Source organism: Melospiza melodia (assembly GCF_035770615.1).
Source record: "Melospiza melodia melodia isolate bMelMel2 chromosome 17 unlocalized genomic scaffold, bMelMel2.pri SUPER_17_unloc_1, whole genome shotgun sequence".
Taxonomy (NCBI): domain Eukaryota; kingdom Metazoa; phylum Chordata; class Aves; order Passeriformes; family Passerellidae; genus Melospiza; species Melospiza melodia.
Window position 1 is genome coordinate 1,370,803 of NW_026948502.1, and position 22,130 is coordinate 1,392,932.

Genomic DNA, 22,130 nt, shown 5'->3' on the forward strand with positions numbered 1-22,130 from the left:
AATGTCCCCAGTGTCCCCAGTGTCCCCAGTGTCCCCAATGTCCCCCCAGTGTCCCCGATGTCCCCAATGTCCCTGATGTCCCCAGTGTCCCCAATGTCCCCCCAGTGTCCCCAGTGTCCCCGATGTCCCCAATGTCCCTGATGTCCCCAGTGTCCCCAATGTCCCCCCGATGTCCCCATTGTCCCCAATGTCCCCAGTGTCCCCGATGTCCCCCCAGCCCCCAGTGTCCCCCATGTCCCCGATGTCGTGTGTCCCCAACATCTCCAATCCCCCCAATCCCCCCAATGTCCCCAATGTGTCCCCAGTGTCCCCGATGTCCCCAACATGTCCAATCTCCCCAGTGTCCCCAATGTCCCCATTGTCCCCGATGTCCCGTGTCCTCAACATCTCCAATCCCCCCAGTGTCCCCAATGTGTCCCCATTGTCCCTATTGTCCCCAAATGTCCCCCCAGCCCCAGTATCCCCATTGTCCCCATTGTCCCCAATGTCCCAAATGTGCCCCCAGCCCCAGTGTCCCCCCAGCCCAATGTGTCCCCAACATCTCCAATGTCCCCAATGTCCCCAATGTGTCCCCAATGTGTCCCCAATGTCCCCCCAATGTCCCCCCAGTGTCCCCAATGTGTCCCCAATGTGTCCCCAATGCCCCCCCAATGTCCCCAGTGTCCCCAATGTGTCCCCAATGTCCCAAATGTCCCCCCAGCCCAATGTGTCCCCAACATCTCCAATGCCCCCGATGTCCCCAGTGTCCCCAATGTCCCCGATGTCCCCGATGTGTCCCCAGTGTCCCCAATGTGTCCCCAATGTCCCCAGTGTCCCCGATGTCCCCGATGTCCCCGATGTCCTCAATGTCCCCCAATGTCCCCAATGTCCCCAATGTCCCCAATGTCCCCGATGTCCCCAATGTCCCAGTGTCCCCGATGTCCCCGGTGTCCCCAGTGTCCCCAGTGTCCCCAATGTGTCCCCAATGTCCCCATTGTCCCCATTGTCCCCAGTGTGTCCCCGATGTCCCCAATGTCCCCGATGTCCCCAGTGTCCCCGATGTCCCCGATGTCCCCCCAGCCCCCAGTGTCCCCAATGTGTCCCCAATGTCCCCAATGTCCCCATTGTCCCCATTGTCCCCAGTGTGTCCCCGATGTCCCCAGTGTCCCCGATGTCCCCAATGTCCCCGATGTCCCCAGTGTCCCCGATGTCCCCAATCCCCCCGGTGTCCCCAGACCTTGTGGCGCAGGCGGTAGAGCAGCCCGAGGCGCTGGGCCACCACCAGCAGGACCACGGCCACCAAGGCCACCAGGGCCACCAGGACGGTCACCAAAGCCATGGCAGGAGCTGCGAAACAACGACGGGGACACCGCGAGGTCACCGCGGGGCCACCACGGGGTCAGCGGTGACACCGGTGACACCTGTGCCCTCCGTGCCACCGGTGCCACCTGTGCCCGTGTCCCCTGTGCCACCTGTGTCACCACAGGGTCAGTGGTGCCACCAGTGCCACCTGTGCCCGTGTCCCCTGTCCCACCTGTGTCACCACGGGGCCACCACGGGGTCAGTGGTGACATTGCTGACATTGGTGCCACCTGTGCCCGTGTCCCACCTGTGTCACCACGGGGCCACCACGGGGTCAGCGGTGACACCGGTGACATCTGTGCCCTCCGTGCCACCGGTGCCACCTGTGCCCGTGTCCCCTGTGCCACCTGTGTCACCACGGGGCCACCATGAGGTCAGTGGTGACATTGGTGCCACCTGTGCCACCTGTGCCCGTGTCCCCTGTGCCACCTGTGTCACCACGGGGCCACCACGGGGTCAGTGGTGACATTGGTGACATTGGTGCCACCTGTGCCCATGTCCTCTGTGCCACCTGTCCCCAATGTCCCCAATGTCCCCCTGGTCCCACCTGTGTCACCACGGGGCCACCACGGGGTCAGTGGTGACATTGGTGCCACCTGTGCCCGTGTCCCTCATGCCACCAGTGGCACCTGTGCCCGTGTCCCCTGTGCCACCTGTGTCACCACGGGGCCACCATGGGGTCAGTGGTGACATTGGTGCCAGCTGTGCCACCTGTGCCACCTGTGTCACCACGGGGCCACCATGGGGCCACCATGGGGTCAGTGGTGCCACCGATGCCACCTGTGCCCGTGTCCCCTGTGCCACCTGTGTCACCATGGGGCCACCATGATGTCATTGGTGACATTGGTGACATTGGTGCCACCTGTGCCCGTGTCCCTCATGCCACCAGTGGCACCTGTGCCCGTGTCCCCTGTGCCACCTGTCCCCAGTGTCCCCAACGTCCCCAATGTCCCCTTGTCCCGCCTGGGGGACACCAGGAATGACCAGGAATTAATTGAACCCCATTTAATTAATTAGACGGGATTAATTAAACTCTGCATTAACTGAAGCCAGAATAGTTAATTCTATTGGGTTAATTACTTTTGGGATTAATTGAACCCAGTTTAATTAATTACACTGGCTTAATTAAACTCTGCATTAACTGAACCCAATTTAATTAATTAGACTGGATTAATTAAACTCTGCATTAACTGAACCCAGTTTAATTAATTTGACTGGATTAATTAAACTCAGCATTAACTGAACACAGTTAAATTAATTAGAGTGGATTCAATAAACTCTGGATTAACTGAACCCAGTTTAATTAATTAGACTGGATTCATTAAACTCTGCATTAACTGAACCCAATTTAATTAATCAGACTGGATTAATTAAACTCTGCATTAACTGAAGCCAGTTAAATTAATTAGACTGGATTCATTAAACTCTGCATTAACTGAAGCCAGAATAATTAATTAGACTGGATTAATTAAACCCTGCATTAACTGAACCCAATTTAATTAATTTGACTGGATTAATTAAACTCTGCATTAACTGAACCCAGTTAAATTAATTAGACTGGATTCATTAAACTCTGGATTAACTGAAACCAGTTTAATTAATTAGACTGGATTAATTAAATTCTGGAATAATTGAACACAGTTTAATAGATTGGATTGGATTCATTAAACTCTGCATTAATTGAACACAGTTTAATTAATTAGACTGGATTAATTAAACTCTGCATTAACTGAACCCAGTTAAATTAATTAGACTGGATTCATTAAACCCTGGGTTAACTGAAGCCAGTTTAATTAATTAGACTGGATTAATTAAATTCTGGAATAACTGAACACAGTTTAATTAATTAGACTGGATTAATTAAATTCTGGAATAATTGAACACAGTTTAATAGATTGGATTGGATTCATTAAACTCTGGGTTAACTGAAGCCAGTTTAATTAATTAGAGTGGATTAATTAAATTCTGCAATAATTGAACACAGTTTAATTAATTAGACTAAATTGAGTAAATTCTGGATTAATTTGACTCAGTTTAATTCATTAGATTGATTAAACTCTGGATTAATTGAACCCAGTTTAATTAATTCGACTGGATTAATTAAACTCTGCATTAACTGAACCCAGTTTAATTAATTAGACTGGATTCATTAAACTCTGCATTAACTGAACCCAATTTAATTAATCAGACTGGATTCATTAAACTCTGCATTAACTGAGCCCAGTTTAATTAATTAGACTGGATTCATTAAACTCTGGATTAACTGAACCCAGTTTAATTAATTAGACTGGATTAATTAAATTCTGGAATAATTGAACACAGTTTAATAGATTGGATTGGATTAATTAAACTCTGCATTAATTGAACACAGTTTAATTAATTAGACTGGATTAATTAAACTCTGCATTAACTGAACCCAGTTAAATTAATTAGACTGGATTCATTAAACCCTGGGTTAACTGAAGCCAGTTTAATTAATTAGACTGGATTAATTAAACTCTGGAATAACTGAACACAGTTTAATTAATTAGACTGGATTAATTAAATTCTGGAATAATTGAACACAGTTTAATAGATTGGATTGGATTCATTAAACTCTGGGTTAACTGAAGCCAGTTTAATTAATTAGAGTGGATTAATTAAATTCTGCAATAATTGAACACAGTTTAATTAATTAGACTAAATTGAGTAAATTCTGGATTAATTTGACTCAGTTTAATTCATTAGATTGATTAAACTCTGGATTAATTGAACCCAGTTTAATTAATTACACTGGATTAATTAAACTCTGCATTAACTGAACCCTTTTCAATTAACCAGACTGGATTAATTAAATTCGGGATTAACTGAACCCAGTTTAATTAATCAGACTGGATTAATTACATTTGGGATTAACTGAACCCAGTTTAATCAATCAGACTGGATTAATTAAGCTCTGGGTTAATTGGACCCGGTTTAACCAGTCCCGGTTTATCCGGATTCCTCCACCCGCCCACGCTCATTTGCATAATCAGGGACTCATTTGCATACACAGGCACAATCACACGGCTCATTTGCATAAGCAGCGTCTCGCCTTAATTACCCCTAACGAACTAATTACCCCTAACGAACTCCCCCAAACATTCCTGGAATTCCCAAACGGGGCCAAAAGGGCCCAAACTGGGGCAAAAATCCAAAATTCTGGGGCCAAAAAAATCCAAATTTTGGAGTGAAAATCCCAAAGTTTGAGTAAAAATCCTGAATTTTGTGCCAAAATCCCAAATTTTGAGCAAAACCCCAAAATTTGGGGGAAAAAAACCCCAAAATTGGAATTTTCATCCCAAATTTGGGGATTTTCACCCCAAAATTTGGAATTTTGGACCCAGAATTTGAGAATTTCACCCCAAATCTGAGGATTTTTGACTCAAATTTGAGGATTTTTGGTTAAAATTGGAGATTTTTGCCCAAATGGGAGATTTTGGACCCAAAATTCGAATTTTCACACCAAATTTGAGGAATTTTGACTCAAACTTGAAAATTTGTGGGTAAAATTTGAGATTTTGGACCCCACATTTGGAGGTTTTTGTCCCAAATTTGGGGTTCTGGACCCAGAATTTGAAATTTTCCCCCCAAATTTGGAGATTTTTGCCCAAAATTTGAGAATTTTCACCCCAAATTTGTGGATTTTTGACTCAAATTTGAGGATTTTTGGTTAAAATTGGAGATTTTTGCCCCAAATTTGAGAATTTTCACCCCAAATTTGGGGATTTTCGCCCCAAAATTGGAATTTCGGACCCAGAATTTGAGAATTTTCACCGCAAATCTGAGGATTTTTTACTCAAATTTGAGGATTTTTGGCTGGGGGGAAAATTTCAAATTCGGGGTTCAGAACCCCAAATTTGGGGCAAAAATCTCCAAATTTGGGGTCCAAAATCTCAAATTTTACCCACAAATCCTCGAATTTGAGTCAAAATTCCTCAAATTTGGTGTGAAAATTCGAATTTTGGGTCCAAAATCTCCCAGTTTGGGGCAAAAATCTCCAAATTTGGGGGTGAAAATTCCAAATTTTGGGGTGAAAATCCCCAATTTGGGGGCATTTCTGGGGGGGCCGGGGACGGGGACACTGAGGGGACAATGGGGGGACACTGAGGGGACATTGGGGGGACAATGGGGGGACACTGAGGGGACAATGGGGGGACAATGGGGGGACAATGAGGGGACAATGGGGGGACAATGAGGGGACAATGAGGGGACACTGAGGGGACAATGGGGGGACAATGGGGGGACAATGAGGGGACAATGGGGGGACACTGAGGGGACACTGAGGGGACACTGAGGGGACACTGAGGGGACAATGAGGGGACAATGGGGGGACAATGAGGGGACAATGAGGGGACAATGAGGGGACAATGGGGGGACAATGGGGGGACACTGAGGGGACAATGAGGGGACAATGAGGGGACAATGAGGGGACACTGGGGGGACAATGGGGGGACACTGGGGGGACAATGGGGGGACAATGGGGGGACACTGAGGGGACACTGAGGGGACAATGGGGGGACAATGGGGGGACAATGGGGGGACACTGAGGGGACAATGAGGGGACAATGAGGGGACAATGGGGGGACAATGAGGGGACAATGAGGGGACACTGAGGGGACACTGAGGGGACACTGAGGGGACAATGAGGGGACACTGAGGGGACAATGGGGGGACACTGAGGGGACGATGAGGGGACACTGAGGGGACACTGAGGGGACACTGAGGGGACAATGAGGGGACACTGAGGGGACAATGGGGGGACAATGGGGGGACAATGGGGGGACACTGAGGGGACACTGAGGGGACACTGAGGGGACAATGAGGGGACAATGAGGGGACAATGGGGGGACACTGAGGGGACAATGGGGGGACAATGGGGGGACACTGAGGGGACAATGGGGGGACAGGGAGGGGACAATGGGGGGACACTGAGGGGACAATGAGGGGACAATGAGGGGACAATGAGGGGACAATGGGGGGACAGGGAGGGGACAATGGGGGGACAATGAGGGGACACTGAGGGGACAATGAGGGGACAATGGGGGGACAATGAGGGGACAATGAGGGGACACTGAGGGGACAATGAGGGGACACTGAGGGGACACTGAGGGGACAATGAGGGGACAATGAGGGGACAATGAGGGGACACTGAGGGGACACTGAGGGGACAATGAGGGGACAATGGGGGGACAATGAGGGGACAATGAGGGGACACTGAGGGGACAATGAGGGGACACTGAGGGGACACTGAGGGGACACTGAGGGGACACTGAGGGGACAATGGGGGGGACAAATGAGGGGACACTGAGGGGACAATGAGGGGACACTGAGGGGACACTGAGGGGACACTGAGGGGACACTGAGGGGACAATGGGGGGACAATGGGGGGGACACTGAGGGGACAATAAGGGGACACTGAGGGGACACTGAGGGGACAATGAGGGGACAGGGAGGGGACAATGAGGGGACACTGAGGGGACAATGAGGGGACAGGGAGGGGACAATGAGGGGACAATGAGGGGACAATGAGGGGACAATGGGGGGACAGGGAGGGGACAATGGGGGGACAATGAGGGGACAATGAGGGGACAGGGAGGGGACAATGGGGGGACAATGAGGGACAATGAGGGGACACTGAGGGGACAATGAGGGGGACAATGGGGGGACAATGAGGGGACAATGAGGGGGACAATGAGGGGACACTGAGGGGACACTGAGGGGACAATGAGGGGGACACTGAGGGGACACTGAGGGGACAATGAGGGGACAATGAGGGGACAATGAGGGGACAATGAGGGGACACTGAGGGGACAATGAGGGGACAATGGGGGGACAATGAGGGGACAATGAGGGGGACACTGAGGGGACACTGAGGGGACAATGGGGGGACACTGAGGGGACACTGAGGGGACACTGAGGGGACACTGAGGGGACACTGAGGGGACAATGGGGGGGACAATGGGGGGACACTGAGGGGACAATAAGGGGACACTGAGGGGACACTGAGGGGACAATGAGGGGACAGGGAGGGGACAATGAGGGGACAATGAGGGGACACTGAGGGGACACTGAGGGGACAATGGAGCTCAGTCCTGGCGGTTTGGGGTTTTGTCACCTTTGTCCCCAAAGCCACCCCTGTCCCCAAAAGCCACCCTGGTCCCCGATTGTCACCTTTGTCCCCAAAAGCCACCCGGTCCCCGATTGTCACCTTTGTCCCCACAGCCACCCCAATGGCCGGGAACTCCTCCAGGTGTGCCCGGGTGTCCCAAACCCCCCCCAAGTGTCCCCAACACTCCCGTCCAGTGTCCCCAAGTGTCCCCGATGTCCCCAGGTGTCCCCAAGCCCCCCGAGTGTCCCCAATCCCGCCCCCGGCGTCCCAAAGTGCTCCAAAACCCCCCAGGACCCCCCGCAAATGTCCCGAACCCCCCTCCCAGTTGTCCCCGGTGTCCCCCAGCCCCCCCAGGTGTCCCCAAATGTCCCCAAATGTCCCCAAACCCCCCCCGCTGTCCCCCTCCCCCCGCCGGTCCCCTCACCTGCCGATCCGGAAGCGCCGCGCGCGCCGTGGCCCCGCCCACACCTGCCGGCCCCGCCCAATCCGCACGCCCCCTCGCGGTCACGTGACGCGCGCGCTGCCGTTTTCCCGCCCCCCCCCTTCACGGCGCCTCGCGCTCGCCGCGCTTCCGGGTCGGCGCGATGACGTCATGGGCTCGCGCCCCCGGCGCGGCGCGGTGATTGGTGGGTTGGGAAAGGGGGCGGGGTTAAGGGTGAGGGGCGGTGAGTGGGCGGAGCGATCTGGGAAGGGGCGTGGCTTGAAAAGAGGCCACGCCCCCTCGGGAGTCCCAATTGGGGGGGGGACAAGGAGGGGAATAATAAAATAAAATAATAAATAAAATAAAATAAAATAAAATAAAATAAAATAAAATAAAATAAAATAATAAATAGAATAAACTAAACTAAACTAAACTAAAATAATAAATAAAATAAATAAAATAAAATAAAATAAAATAAAATAAAATAAAATAAAATAAAATAAAATAAAATAAAATAAAATAAAATAAAATAAAATAAAATAAAATAAATTCGAATTAAATGAAATTTCAACAAATTAAAATCAAATAAATTGAAATTATAGTTAATTAAAGTACAATTTCACAAGATAAAATAAAATAAATTTTAAATATAAAACGAAACAAAACAAAACAAAATAAAATAAAATAAAATAAAATAAAATAAAATAAAATAAAATAAAATAAAATAAAATAAAATAAACTTTAAAAGTTTTCTATTTGAGGGGGCTTCAAACTTGGGGGTCCCATTTTGGGGAGATTTGGGGTTTTTGGGTTATTTTGGGGTTTTTTTGGGGTCCCATTTCGGGAGGCAACTGGGTTTTTTTTGGGGGTCCCTTTTGGTGGAATTTGGGGTTTTTTGGTGTCTCATTTTGAGGGAGTTTGGGTTTTTTGGGGGCGTTCGGGCTTTTTTTGGGGTGTCCCACTCTGGGTTTTTTATGGGGTTTTTTTGGGGGGTGTTTGGGGTTTTTTAGGGTTCCCATTTTGGGGATTCAGGTTTTTTGGGAGGAATTTGGGGTTTTTTTGTGGGTCTCGTTTTGGGTTTTTTGGGGGGGAGTTTGGGGTTTTTTGTAGGTCCCATTTTGGGATGATTTGGGTTTTTTGGGGGGGATTTGGGGTTTTTTTTGGGGGTCCCATTTCAGGGGATTTGACGCTTTTTTGGGGTCTCATTTCGCTGAATTTGGGGAGGTTTTGGGGGTCCCATTTTAGAGCTTTTTTGGGGGGTTTTTTGTGGTTTTTAGGAATCCCCTTTTTTTGGGGTGTCCCTCCCCTCCCCCCCCCCCCCCCCCCCCCAAATCTCCCCTTTTTCCCTCCCCCCAAAAAAAAAAAAAAAAAACCGAGAGTTCCCAAATTTCCGCAGGAAACCCCCGCGGGTGGCGCTTGGGGACACTCGGGGACAATTCCCACCCGTGACGTCACGGCCGGGAGTGTCCCCAAAACCTCCCCTCCCCCCCACGGTGTCGCTTTGGTGTCACCTCCCCCCCGCTGGATCTGGCCCCGCCCCCCGGTGTCGCTTTTGTCGCCGGTGCCACCCCCCCCTGGGTCGGGTTTGTCCCTCGCTGGTGTCGCCTTTGTCCCCGAGGGGTCACCCCGAAGTGTCCCCGACCCCTCCCCGGTGTCCCCGAGCCCTTTTTGGTGTCCCCGAGCCCTCCTCGATGTCATTGTCCCCTCCCGGGTGTCGCCGGCCTCTTCTCGGTGTCCCCAACCCTTTCCCGGTGTCCCTCTCGGTGTCATTGTCCCCTCCCCGGTGTCATTGTCCCCTCCCCAGTGTCCCCAACCCCTCCCCGGTGTCCCCAACCCCTCCCCGGTGTCCCCAACCCCTTCCCGGTCCCCTCCTCGGTGTCATTGTCACATCCTCAGTGTCCCCAACCCCTCTCCAGTGTCCCCAACCCATTCCCGGTGTCCCCTCCCCGGTGTCACTGTCCCCTCCCCGGTGTCCCCAACCCCTTCTCGCTGTCCCCAGCCCGTCCCTGGTGTCCCCTCGATGTCATTGTCACATCCTCAGTGTCCCCAAGCCCTCTCCAGTGTCCCCAACCCCTTCCTGGTGTCCCCAAGCCCTTCTCGGTGTCATTGTCCCCTCCCGGGTGTCACCGGCCTCTTCTCGGTGTCCCCAACCCATTCCCGGTGTCCCCAACCCATTCCCGGTGTCATTGTCCCCTCCCCAATGTCCCCAACCCATTCCCGGTGTCCCTCTCGGTGTCATTGTCCCCTCCTCGGTGTCATTGTCACATCCTCAGTGTCCCCAAGCCCTTCTCGGTGTCCCCAACCCCTACCTGGTGTCCCCCCCTCGGTGTCACTGTCCCCTTCCTGGTGTCCCCAACCCCTTCCTGGTCCCCCTCCCCTCGGTGTCATTGTCCCCTCCCCAGTGTCCCCAACCCCTCCCTGGTGTCCCCTCGATGTCATTGTCACATCCTCAGTGTCCCCAACCCCTTCTCGGTGTCCCCAACCCCTTCCTGGTCCTCCCCTCGGTGTCATTGTCCCCTCTCCAGTGTCCCCAACCCCTTCTCGGTGTCCCCAACTCCATCCCAGTCTCCCCTCCTCGGTGTCACTGTCCCCTCCCCGGTGTCCCCAACCCCTCCCCGGTGTCCCGTGGGTGTCGTTGTCCCCTCCCCGGTGTCCCCAACCCCTTCTCGGTCCCCCCCTCGGTGTCACTGTCCCCTCCCCGGTGTCCCCGCTCCCTTCCCCCACGTCGCCGCCCCCTCCCCGCTGTCCCCGGTGCATTCCTCGTTGTCACCTCCCCGGTGACAGGTGGCACTGGTGGCACCGGTGGCACTGGTGAGACGGGTGGAACAAGGGGGACATTGGGGACAGGTGGCACCGGTGGGACAAGGGGGACATTGGGGACAGGTGGCACAGGTGGCATGGAGGACACTGGGGACAGGTGGCACCGCTGTCACCACTGACCCTCCCACGTCGCGTTCCCCGATGTCGCCGTCCCCGTCCCTGATGTCCCTCTCTGCTGTCCCCTCCCCGCTGTCCCTTCCCTTCATGTCGCGGTCCCCTCCCCGCTGTCCCCGGTCCCTCCTCGATGTCACCTCTGTCCCCTGCCCTCGATGTCACCTCTGTCCCCTGCCCGTGTCCCCTCCCCACGTCCCGCTCCCCGATGTCGCCGGTGCATTCCCCGATGTCACCTCTGTCCCCTCCCCGATGTCGCCGTGTCCCCTCCCCACTGTCCCTTCCCGCTGTCCCCTCTCCGATGTCGCCGCTGTCCCCTCCCCGACATCCCCGGTACATTCCCCGATGTCCCCGTGTCCCCTTCCCCGTGTCCCTTCCCCGATGTCACCTCTGTCCCCTCCCCGATGTCCCCGTGTCCCCTCCCCGACATCCCCGGTGCGTTCCCTGATGTCCCGTGTCCCCTCCCCGTGTCCCTTCCCCGATGTCACCTCTGTCCCCTCCCCGACATCCCCGGTCCCTTCCCCGTGTCCCTTCCCTGATGTCACCGTGCGCCCTCCCCGATGTCCCCTCCCCGCTGTCGTTGTCCCCTCGGCGATGTCCCCGTGTCCCCTCCCCACGTCCCGCTCCCTGATGTCCCCGTGTCCCCTCCCCGCTGTCCCCTCCCTGATGTCCCCGCTGTCCCCTCCCCGCTGTCCCTTTCCTCCATGTCACCGTCTCTTCCCCGCTGTCCCTGTCCCCTCCCCGCTGTCCCCTCTCCAATGTCTCCGGTCCCTTCCCCTCTGTCACCAACCCCTCCCCGATGTCACCGTGTCCCCTCCCGGCTGTCCCCTCCCCGACGCCGCCGGTGACATTCCCTGATGTCACCCCTGTCCCCTCCCCGATGTCCCTTCCCCGATGTCCCCTCCCGATGTCGCCGGTGCATTCCCGATGTCACCGTGTCCCCTCCCCGATGTTCCAGTTCCCGACATCCCGGTGCATTCCCCGATGTCACCTCTGTCCCCTCCCCGCTGTCACCTCTGTCCCCTCCCCGCTGTCACCTCTGTCCCCTCCCTGATGTCACCTCTGTCCCCTCCCCGATGCTCCGGTCCCCTCCTCAATGTCCCGGTCCCTTCCCTGATGTCACCGCGTCCCCTCCCCGCCTTCACCGCTCCCTCCCCGATGTCACCTCCGCGATGTCCCCTCCCTGATGTCACCTCTGTCCCCACCCCGGTGTCCCCTCTGTGGTGTCCCCGGTCCCTTCCCCGGTGTCCCCGTGTCCCCTCCCCGCTGTCCCCGCTCCATTCCCTGATGTCCCCGGTCCCTCCTCGATGTCACCGCGTCCCCTTCCTGATGTCCCCTCCTCGCTGTCCCCTCCGTGATGTCCCCGTGTCCCCTCCCCGATGTTCCAGTCCCCTCCCCTGATGTCACCTCTGTCCCCTCGCCGGTGTCACCGTGTCCCCTCCCCGCAGTCCCTTCCCGATGTCCCCTCCCCGTTGTCCCTTCCCGCTGTCCCCGCTCCATTCCCTGACGTCCCCTGTCCCTCCTCGATGTCACCGTGTCCCCTCCCCGATGTCCCCTCCCCGATGTCCCAGTCCCCTCTCTGATGTCGCCGGTGCATTCCCTGATGTCACCTCTGTCCCCTCCCCGCTGTCCCCGCTGTCCCCTCCCCGTTGTTCCAGTTCCCTGCCCGACATCCCGGGGGCATTCCCTGATGTCACCTTCCCGGTCCCCTCCCCGCTGTCCCCGGTGCATTCCCTGATGTCACCTTCCCGGTCCCCTCCCCGCTGTCCCCGCTGTCCCCTCCTCGGTGTCCCTGTCCCCTCCCCGACGTTCCCGTTCCGATGTCCCTTCCCCGATGTCGCCGCCCACGCCCCGCTGTCCCGCTGTCACCGTGTCCCCTCCCCGTTGTTCCAGTTCCCTCCCCGCTGTCCCCGGTGCATTCCCTGATGTCACCGTGTCCCCTCCCCGATGTCACCGTGTCCCCTCCCCGTGTCCCCTCCCCGCTGTCCCCTCCGTGATGTCCCCGGTCCCTTCCCCGCTGTCCCCTCCCCGTTGTTCCAGTCCCCTCCCCGACATCCCCGGTGCGTTCCCCGATGTCACCGTGTCCCCTCCCCGATGTCACCGTGTCCCCTCCCCGATGTCACCGTGTCCCCTCCCCGATGTCGCCGCCCACGCCCCGCTGTCCCCGCTGTCCCCTCCCCGTTGTTCCAGTTCCCTCCCCGCTGTCCCCGGTGCATAATTCCCTGATGTCACCGCTGTCCCCTCCCCGCTGTCCCCGCTGTCCCCTCCCGCTGTCCCCGGTGCATTCCCTGATGTCACCGCTGTCCCCTCCCCGCTGTCCCCGGTGCATTCCCTGATGTCACCGCTGTCCCCTCCCCGCTGTCCCCTCCCCGTTCCTGTCCCGTTAAAGGCGGCCCCGCTCCGCTCTGTCGCCGATGTCGCCGCGATGTCGCCGCTCGCCGAGCCCGAGAATCCCGCGGCGGCCGCGCGGCCCCGCCGGTGCCTCTGCCCGGGCCCGGACCCGGACCGGAACCGGGACTGGCACCAGGACGGGCACCAGGAGCGGGACATGGACCGGGACCGGAACCGAGACTGGCACCAGGACGGGCACCAGGAGCGGGGACATGGACCGGGACCGGAACCGGGACTGGCACCAGGACGGGCACCAGGAGCGGGACAAGAACCGGGAATGGCACCAGAACGGGGACGTGAACCGGGAGCAGAACCCGTGCCAGAACCAGAACCGGCACCAGGAGCGGGACAAGAACCGGGAGCAGAACCCGTGCCAGAACCAGAACGGGCACCAGGACCGGGACACGAACCGGGAGCAGAACCCGTGCCAGAACCAGAACCGACACCAGGACCGGGACACGAACCGGGAGCAGAACGGGCACCAGAACGGGCACCAGGACCGGGACATGACTGGGAGCAGAACCCGTGCCAGAACCAGAACCGACACCAGGACCGGGACACGAACCGGGAGCAGAACGGGCACCAGAACGGGCACCAGGACCGGGACGTGAACCGGGAGCAGAACCCGTGCCGGCACCAGGACCGGGACACGAACCGGGACCAGAACGGGCACCAGAACGGGCAGCAGAACTGGAACCAGAACCCGCACCAGAGCCAGAACTGGGACCAGAACGGGCATCACAACTGGGACCGGAACCGGGACCGGATGTGGGACATGAACCGGGACGTGAACGGGCACCAGAACTGGACCAGAATCGGGACCGGAACTGGGACCAGAACCCGCACCAGAACCAGAACTGGCACCGGGACCAGAACCGGGACATGAACCGGGACCGAGAGCAGAACTGGGACATGAACCGGCACCAAAACTGGGACCAGAACCGGGAAAAGAACCGGGACCGGGATTTGGAGCAGAACCGGGACGTGGAGCAGCCCCGGGAGCGGGACCCGGAGCAGCGCCGCTCCCACCGCCGGTGCCGGTGCCGGTGCCGGTTCGTGCTGCCCGCGCTCGCCGCCATCGCCGCCCTGGCCGCGCTCGGAGCCGCCGCCGCCGCCGCCGTGGCCGCGCTCCGGGGGCCGCCCCCCGCCGCAGGTGGGCACGGCGGGGAGGGAGGGCTCCGTCCGTCCGTCCGTCCGTCCGTCCGCCCGTCCGTCTGTCCCGAGGGCGGCGCGGCCGCTCGTCCCGGGGTCGGGGTGTCCCGGGGGGCCGCGAGTGCCGGTGTCCGTTTGTCCGGGTCTCCCGGCGTCCGTTTGTCCCGGCGTCCGTTTGTCCAGTGTCTGTCTGTCCCGGGGTCTGTTTGTCCCAGTGTCTGTCTGTCCGGGGTCTGTTTGTCCAGTGTCTGGTTATCCGGTTATCCCGGTGTCCGTTTGTCCGGTGTCTGGTTATCCGGTTGTCCGGTGTCCGTCTGTCCCGGTGTCCGTCTGTCCGGGTGCTCATCCTGGTGTCCGCTAGCCCAGGTGCCCGTCTGTCTGTCCCCGACGTCCGTATGTCCCGGTGTCCGTTTGTCCTTTTGTTCCGGTGTCCGTTTGTCCCAGTGTCTGGTTATCCAGTTATCCCGGTGTCCGTCTGTCCAGGTGTCCGTCTGTCCAGGTGTCCGTCTGTCCTGGTGTCCGTCTGTCCAGGTGTCCGTCTGTCCAGGTGTCCATCTGTCCTGGTGTCCGTTTGTCTGGTTTGCAGTTTTTTTGGCCATTGGCCCTGGTGTCCGTTTGTCCCCGTGTCGTTCGTCCTGGTGTCCGTCTGTCCAGGTCTCCTGGTGTCCGTTTGTCCTGGTGTCCCGATGTCCGTTTGTCCCAGTGTCTGGTTATCCAGTTATCCTGGTGTCCGTTTGTCCAGGTGTCCGTCTGTCCTGTGTCCGGTTTTCTGTTGTTCAGGTGTTGGTCCCGGTGTCCGTTTGTCCTGGTACAGGTTTGTCCAGGTGTCCGTCTTCTGTCCCGGTGTCCGTCTGTCCCGGTGTCCGTCTCTCCTGCTGTTTGCTTGCCCGTCTGTCCGTCTGTCCGTCTGCCCGTCTGTCCGTGTGTCCCCGGCGTCCGTCCCTCTGTCCGTCCAGGTGTCTGTCTGCCCTCCGTCCGTCTGTCCGTCCCTCTGGAGGGAGGGACGGGGTCCGCCTGCCCAGGTGTCCGTCTGTCCAAGCGCCCGCTCTGTCTGTCCGTCCAGGCGTCCGTCCGTCCGTCCGTCCGTCCGCGTGTCCAGTGACCGGCCTGGCTGTCCAGGTGTCCGTCTGTCCGTCCGTCCGTCCGTCCGTCCGCGTGTCCAGTGACCAGTGATGACCAGCCTGGCTGTCCGTCTGTCCGTCCGGGTGCCTGTCCGTCCGTCCGGCTGTGTGTCCGTCTGTCTATCCGCGTGTCCAGTGATGACCAGCCTGGCTGTCCGTCTGTCCGTCTGGGTGTCTGTCCGTCCGGCTGTGTGTCCATCTGGTCCGTCCAGGTGTCCGTCCGTCCGTCCGTCCGTCCGGGCGTCCTCCTTGCCCTGGGCTCTGTCCGTCTGTCCGGGGCTGCGTCCGTCTGTCCGTCCGGGGTGTCCGTCCTCTGTGTTTGCCACCTTCCCTTCTTGGGGACCCCTTGGGACATTGGGGACACCCTGGGGACATTGGGACACCTTGGGGACATTGGGGACACTGGGGACATTGGGGACCTTGGAACATTGGGGACACCTTGGGGACATCGGGGGACACTGGCGACATTGGGGACACCTTGGGGACATTGGGGACACCTTGGGGACACCTTGGGGACATTTGGGACACCTTGAGGATACCTTGGGGACACCCTGGGGACACCTTGGGGACACCTTGGGGACAATTGGGGACACCTTGGGGACATTGGGACACCTTGGGGATGTTTGGGACACCTTGGGGACAATGGGGACACCTTGGGGACCCTGGTGCTGACGTTGTCCCCTCCTGTCCCCTCAGGCTGCCACCGCTGCCACATCCTGCTCAGCCCCGGTAAGTGCTGAATGTCACCTGAATGTCACCTCAATGTCACTGAGTGTCACTGAGTGTCACCTGTGTCACCTGTGTCCCCTCCTGTCCCCTGATGTCACCTCCTGTCCCCTGATGTCCCTCATGTCCCCTGAAGTCCCCAGTGTCCCCCGATGTCACCTTCTGTCCCCTCCTGTCCCCTGATGTGCCTTGATGTCCCCTTGATGTCCCCTGATGTCCCCAGGTGTCCCCTGTGTCCCCTCCTGTCCCCAATGTCCCCAATGTCCCCAATGTCCCTCAATGTCCCCAGTGTCTCCTCTGTCCCCAAGGTCCCCGATGTCCCCAATGTCCCCAATGTCCCCAAGGTCCCCGATGTCCCCAATGTCCCCTCCTGTCCTCCTCAGTCCCCTGATGTCCCCAGTGTCCCCCCATGTCCCCCATGTCCCAATGTCCCCAGTGTCCCCAATGTCCCCAATGTCCCCTCATGTCCCTCATGTCCCCAATATCCCCACTGTCCCCATTGTCCCAATGTCCCTCCTGTCCCCACTGTCCCCATTGTCCCCGATGTCCCCAATGTCCCCAATGTCCCCTCCTGTCCCTGATGTCACCCCTCCCCTCCCCTCCCCCCACCGCAGTCATATCGAAATTGTCACCCGGGCTCCTCGCAGAGGAAGTGCCACCTCCCCAGTGTCCCCTCCCCCAATGCCACCACCTCAGTGTCCCCTCCCCCAAGTGTCACCATCCCGGTGTCCCCTCCCCCAATGCCACCACCTCAGTGTCCCCTCCCCCAAGTGTCACCTCCCGGTGTCCCCTCCCCAATGCACCACCTCAGTGTCCCTCCCCCAGTGTCACCTCCCGGTGTCCCCTCCCCCAATGCCACCACCTCAGTGTCACCTCCCCCAGTGTCACCTCCCCCAGTGTCACCTCCCCCTTGTCACCTCTCCCGCCACATCCGGCGGTGGCACAGGCGGCGTCACGGAGCTGCTGTCCCCAGGATGTCCATTGTCCCACAGTGTCATTGTCCCCAGGGTGTCATTGTCCCCACAGTGTCATTGTCCCCACAGTGTCATTGTCCCAGGGTGTCATTGTCCCCACGGTGTCATTGTCCCCAGGGTGTCATTGTCCCCAGGGTGTCATGGAGTGTCCCCAGGGTGTCATTGTCCCCAGGATGTCATTGTCCCCACAGTGTCATTGTCCCCAAGGTGTCATTGTCCCCAGGATGTCATGGAGTGTCCCAGGGTGTCATTGTCCCCAGGATGTCATTGTCCCCATGGTGTCATTGTCCCCAAGGCGTCTTGGAATGTTCCTAGGGTGTCCAGAGTGTCCCCAAAGTGTCACGGAATGTCCCCAAGGTGTCATTGTCCCCCACGGTGTCATTGTCCCCAGAGTGTCATTGTCCCCACAGTGTCATTGTCCCCACAGTGTCATTGTCCCCAGGATGTCATTGTCCCCAGGATGTCATGGAGTGTCCCCAGGGTGTCATTGTCCCCAGGATGTCATTGTCCCCACGGTGTCATTGTCCCCACAGTGTCAATGTCCCCAGGATGTCACGGAATGTCCCCACAGTGTCATTGTCCCCAGGGTGTCATTGTCCCCAGGATGTCATGGAGTGTCCCAGGATGTCATTGTCCCCACGGTGTCATTGTCCCCACGGTGTCATTGTCCCCAGGATGTCATGGAGTGTCCCCACGGTGTCATTGTCCCCACAGTGTCATTGTCCCCACGGTGTCATTGTCCCAGGATGTCATGGAGTGTCCCCACGGTGTCATTGTCCCCACGGTGTCATTGTCCCCAAGGCGTCTTGGAATGTTCCTAGGGTGTTCCAGAGTGTCCCCAAAGTGTCACGGAATGTCCCCAAGGTGTCATTGTCCCCAGGATGTCATTGTCCCCACAGTGTCATTGTCCCCAACGGTGTCATTGTCCCGACGGTGTCATTGTCCCCACAGTGTCATTGTCCCCACAGTGTCATTGTCCCCAGGATGTCATTGTCCCCAGGGTGTCATTGTCCCCAGGTTCTCTGTCCCCCTGCTGTCCCCAATGCCCCCCTGATGTCCCCAGTGTCCCCCTGTCGCCGTGTTCCCTCTGTCCCCATTGTCCCTGATGTCCTCATTGTCCCCACTGTCCCATGTCCCCATGTCCCCCAGTGTCCCCAATGCCCCCCTGACCCCGTGTCCCCTCGTCCCCAGGCTCGCTGTCCCCATTGTCCATGATGTCCCCATTGTCTCCATTGTCCCCACTGTCCCCACTGTCCCCATTGTCCCCAATGTCCCCATTGTCCCAGTGTCCCCAGTGTCCCCAATGCCCTTCTGACCCCGTGTCCCCTCTGTCCCCAGGCTCGCTGTCCCCAATGTCCCCATTTTCCCTGATGTCCCCGCTGTCCCCAGTGTCCCCCTGACCCCGTGTCCCCTCTGTCCCACTGTCCCAATGTCCCCACTGTCCCCAGTGTCCCAATTGTCCCTGATGTCCCCATGTCCCCACTGTCCCCACTGTCCCCACTGTCCCCGCTGCCCCCCTGACCCGGTGTCCCCTCTGTCCCCATTGTCCCCACTGTCCCCATTGTCCCTGATGTCCCCTCTGTCCCATTGTCCCCACTGTCCCCAGTGTCCCCACTGCCCCCCCCCCCCCTGACCCGGTGTCCCCTCTGTCCCCATTGTCCCCGTTGTCCCCACTGTCCCCATGTCCGCAATGTCCCCCATGTCCCACTGCCCCCCTGACCCGGTGTCCCTCTGTCCCCACTGTCCCCATTGTCCCCATTGTCCCACTGTCCCCTGACCCGGTGTCCCCTCTGTCCCCATGTCCCCTCTGTCCCCACTGTCCCCTCTGTCCCCATTGTCCCCATTGTCCCCACTCTCCCCCTGACCCGGTGTCCCCTCTGTCCCCAGGCTCGCTGTCCCCACTGCCCCCACTGTCTCCAGTGTCCCCAATGTCCCCATGTCCCTGATGTCCCCACTGTCCCCATTGTCCCACTGTCCCACTGTCCCCACTGCCCCCTGACCGGTGTCCCCTCTGTCCCCATTGTCCCTGATGTCCCCACTGTCCCCACTGTCCCCATTGTCCCCACTGTCCCCACTGTCCCCTCTGTCCCCACTGTCCCCACTGTCCCCATTGTCCCTCTGTCCCCACTGTCCCCACTCTCCCCCTGACCCGGTGTCCCTCTGTCCCCACTGTCCCCACTGTCCCCACTGCCCCCACTGTCCCCACTGTCCCCCTGACCCGGTGTCCCCCCTGTCCCCACTGTCCCCAATGTCCCCACTGTCCCACTGCCCCCCTGACCCGGTGTCCCCTCTGTCCCCAGGCTCGCTGTCCCCGTCCCCGCGCTGGCATTACCGCGACGGCGTCCGGGGCGTTTTCCAGAGCGGTGACATCGGGCCGGACGCGTCGGGGACGTCGCTGCGGGTGGCATCGGGCGGGCTGTTCCTGCTCTACGGCCAGCTGGGTGTCACCTGCGCCGCCGCCCGCTGTCCCCAAGGCCGTGTCACCCTGCGGCTGCGCCGCGCCGCGTCCCCAAGGCCGCTGCTGGCCGTGTCCCTGTCCCTGTCACCCCGGCCGGCGGCCACCGCCAGCGCTCGCAGCTGGACAGGCGGTGGCACAGCTGTGGCCGGGGACACCCTGAGCCTCGAGATGGTTGGGGACACCTCTGGGGACAGCGTTGGGGACGGCGTTGGGGACGGCGTTGGGGACAGCGTTGTTGGGGACGGCGATGTTGGGGACATCGGCGTTGGGGACATGGCGTTTGGGACATGGGCGGGTGGCAGCTGGAGCAGGAGGAGCGCGAGGGGAACTTTGTGGGGCTGCTGAGGATCGCGGGCGGGTGACAGCGGCTGGTGGCACCTGGGTGGTGGCACCTGGGTGGTGGCACCGGGTGGTGGCACCGGGATGATGATGGGGTGGCACCTGGTGGTGGCACTGGGTGGTGGCACCTGGTGGGGACAGCGGCTGGTGGCAGTGGGTGGTGGCACTGGGTGATGAGGGAGTGGAACCTGGTGGTGGCACCGGGTGGTGGCTCTTGGGTGGTGGCACCTGGTGGGGACAGCGGCTGGTGGCAGTGGGTGGTGGCACCGGGATGATGATGGGGTGGTACCTGGTCGTGGCACTGGATGGTGGCACCAGGGTGATGAGAGGGTGGCACCTGGTGGTGGCACCTGGGGGATGGCACCGGTGGTGGCACCTGGTGGTGGCACCGGGGTGATGAGGGGGTGGCCGTCCTCGTGTCCTGCTGGTCACCTGCCTGGGCGGGGCTTGGGGACATCTGGGAGTCCTGAGTGTGGAGGTTTGGGGACATCGAGGGACATCGGTGACATCCAAACCCAGAGATTTGGGGACATCGAGGGACATCGGTGGCCTCCACACCTGAAGATTTGGGGACAAGAGACTTTGGTGGCAGCCATACCCACAGATCTGGGGACATCAAGGGACATCAGTGACCTCCAAACCCAAGATTTGGGGACACTGAGGGACATCGGTGACCTCCAAACCCAAGATTTGGGGACAAGGGACTTTGGTGGCAGCCATACCCAGAGATCTGGGGACATCAAGGGACATTGGTGACATCCAAACCCAGAGATTTGGGGACATCGAGGGGCATTGGTGACACCCATGGTTGGAGGTTTGGGGACATCAGGTGACACCGGTGACATCCAAACCCAGAGCATTTGGGGACAAGGGACTTTGGTGCAGCCATACCCAGAGATCTGGGGACATCGAGTGACATCGGTGACATCCATGGTTGGAGATTTGGGGACATCAGGTGACATCGGTGACCTCCAAGGCTGGAGATTTGAGTGACAAGGTCCCCCTGTCCAGAGATTTGGGGACATCAAGGGACATTGGTGACATCCAAACCAAGAGATCTGGGGACATCAAGTGACATCAGTGACCTCCAAACCCCAAGATTTGGGGACATCGAGGGACATTGGTGACATCCAAACCCCGAGATTTGGGGACATTGAGGGACTTTGGTGGCAGCCACACCCAGAGATCTGGGGACATCAAGGGACATTGGTGACATCCAAACCCAGAGATTTGGGAACATCGAGGGGCATTGGTGACACCCATGGTTGGAGGTTTGGGGACATCAGGTGACACCGGTGACATCCAAACCCAGAGATTTGGGGACAAGGGACTTTGGTGGCAGCCACACCCAGAGATCTGGGGACATCAAGGGACATTGGTGACATCCCAGGCTGGAGATTTGGGGACATCAGGTGACATCGGTGACCTCCAAGGCTGGAGATTTGAGTGACAAGGTCCCCCTGTCCAGAGATTTGGGGACATCAAGGGACATTGGTGACATCCAAACCCAGAGATCTGGGGACATCAAGTGACATCAGTGACCTCCAAACCCCAAGATTTGGGGACATTGAGGGACTTTGGTGGCAGCCACACCCAGAGATTTGGGGACATCGAGGGACATTGGTGACATCCAAACCCCGAGATTTGGGGACATCAAGTGACATCAGTGACCTCCAAACCCCAAGATTTGGGGACATTGAGGGACTTTGGTGGCAGCCACACCCAGAGATCTGGGGACATCGAGGGACATTGGTGACATCCAAACCCCGAGATTTGGGGACATCGAGGGACATCGGTGACCTCCAAACCCCAAGATTTGGGGACATTGAGGGACTTTGGTGGCAGCCACACCCAGAGATTTGGGGACATCGAGGGACATCGGTGACCTTCACACCTGAAGATTTGGGGACATCGAGTGACATCGGTGACCCCCCCCAATTTGGTGCTTGGGGACATTTGAGGACATTTGGGGACCCCAGTGCTGGACACTTGGGGACATTTGGGGACATTTGGGGACACTTGGGGACATTTGGGGACCCAGTGCTGGACACTTGGGGACACCTGGGGACACTTGGGGACATTTGGGGACATTTGGGGACACTTGGGGACACTCGGGGACATTTGGGGACACTTGGGGACATTTGGG

General features: G+C 58.1%; 1 protein-coding gene across 1 annotated transcript in view; it reads right to left on the reverse strand.

Annotated features, from left to right (window-relative positions):
* LOC134432979 (2-hydroxyacyl-CoA lyase 2-like) overlaps positions 1-12,259 on the reverse strand; it is a 60,074-nt gene extending 47,815 nt beyond the window's left edge. The window contains 2 exon segments of the mRNA XM_063181857.1: positions 1,217-1,326; positions 12,231-12,259. Coding sequence (XP_063037927.1) covers positions 1,217-1,318 — 102 coding nt within the window. The 5' untranslated portion in view covers positions 1,319-1,326; positions 12,231-12,259.
* Between the last annotated feature and the right edge of the window lie 9,871 nt (positions 12,260-22,130).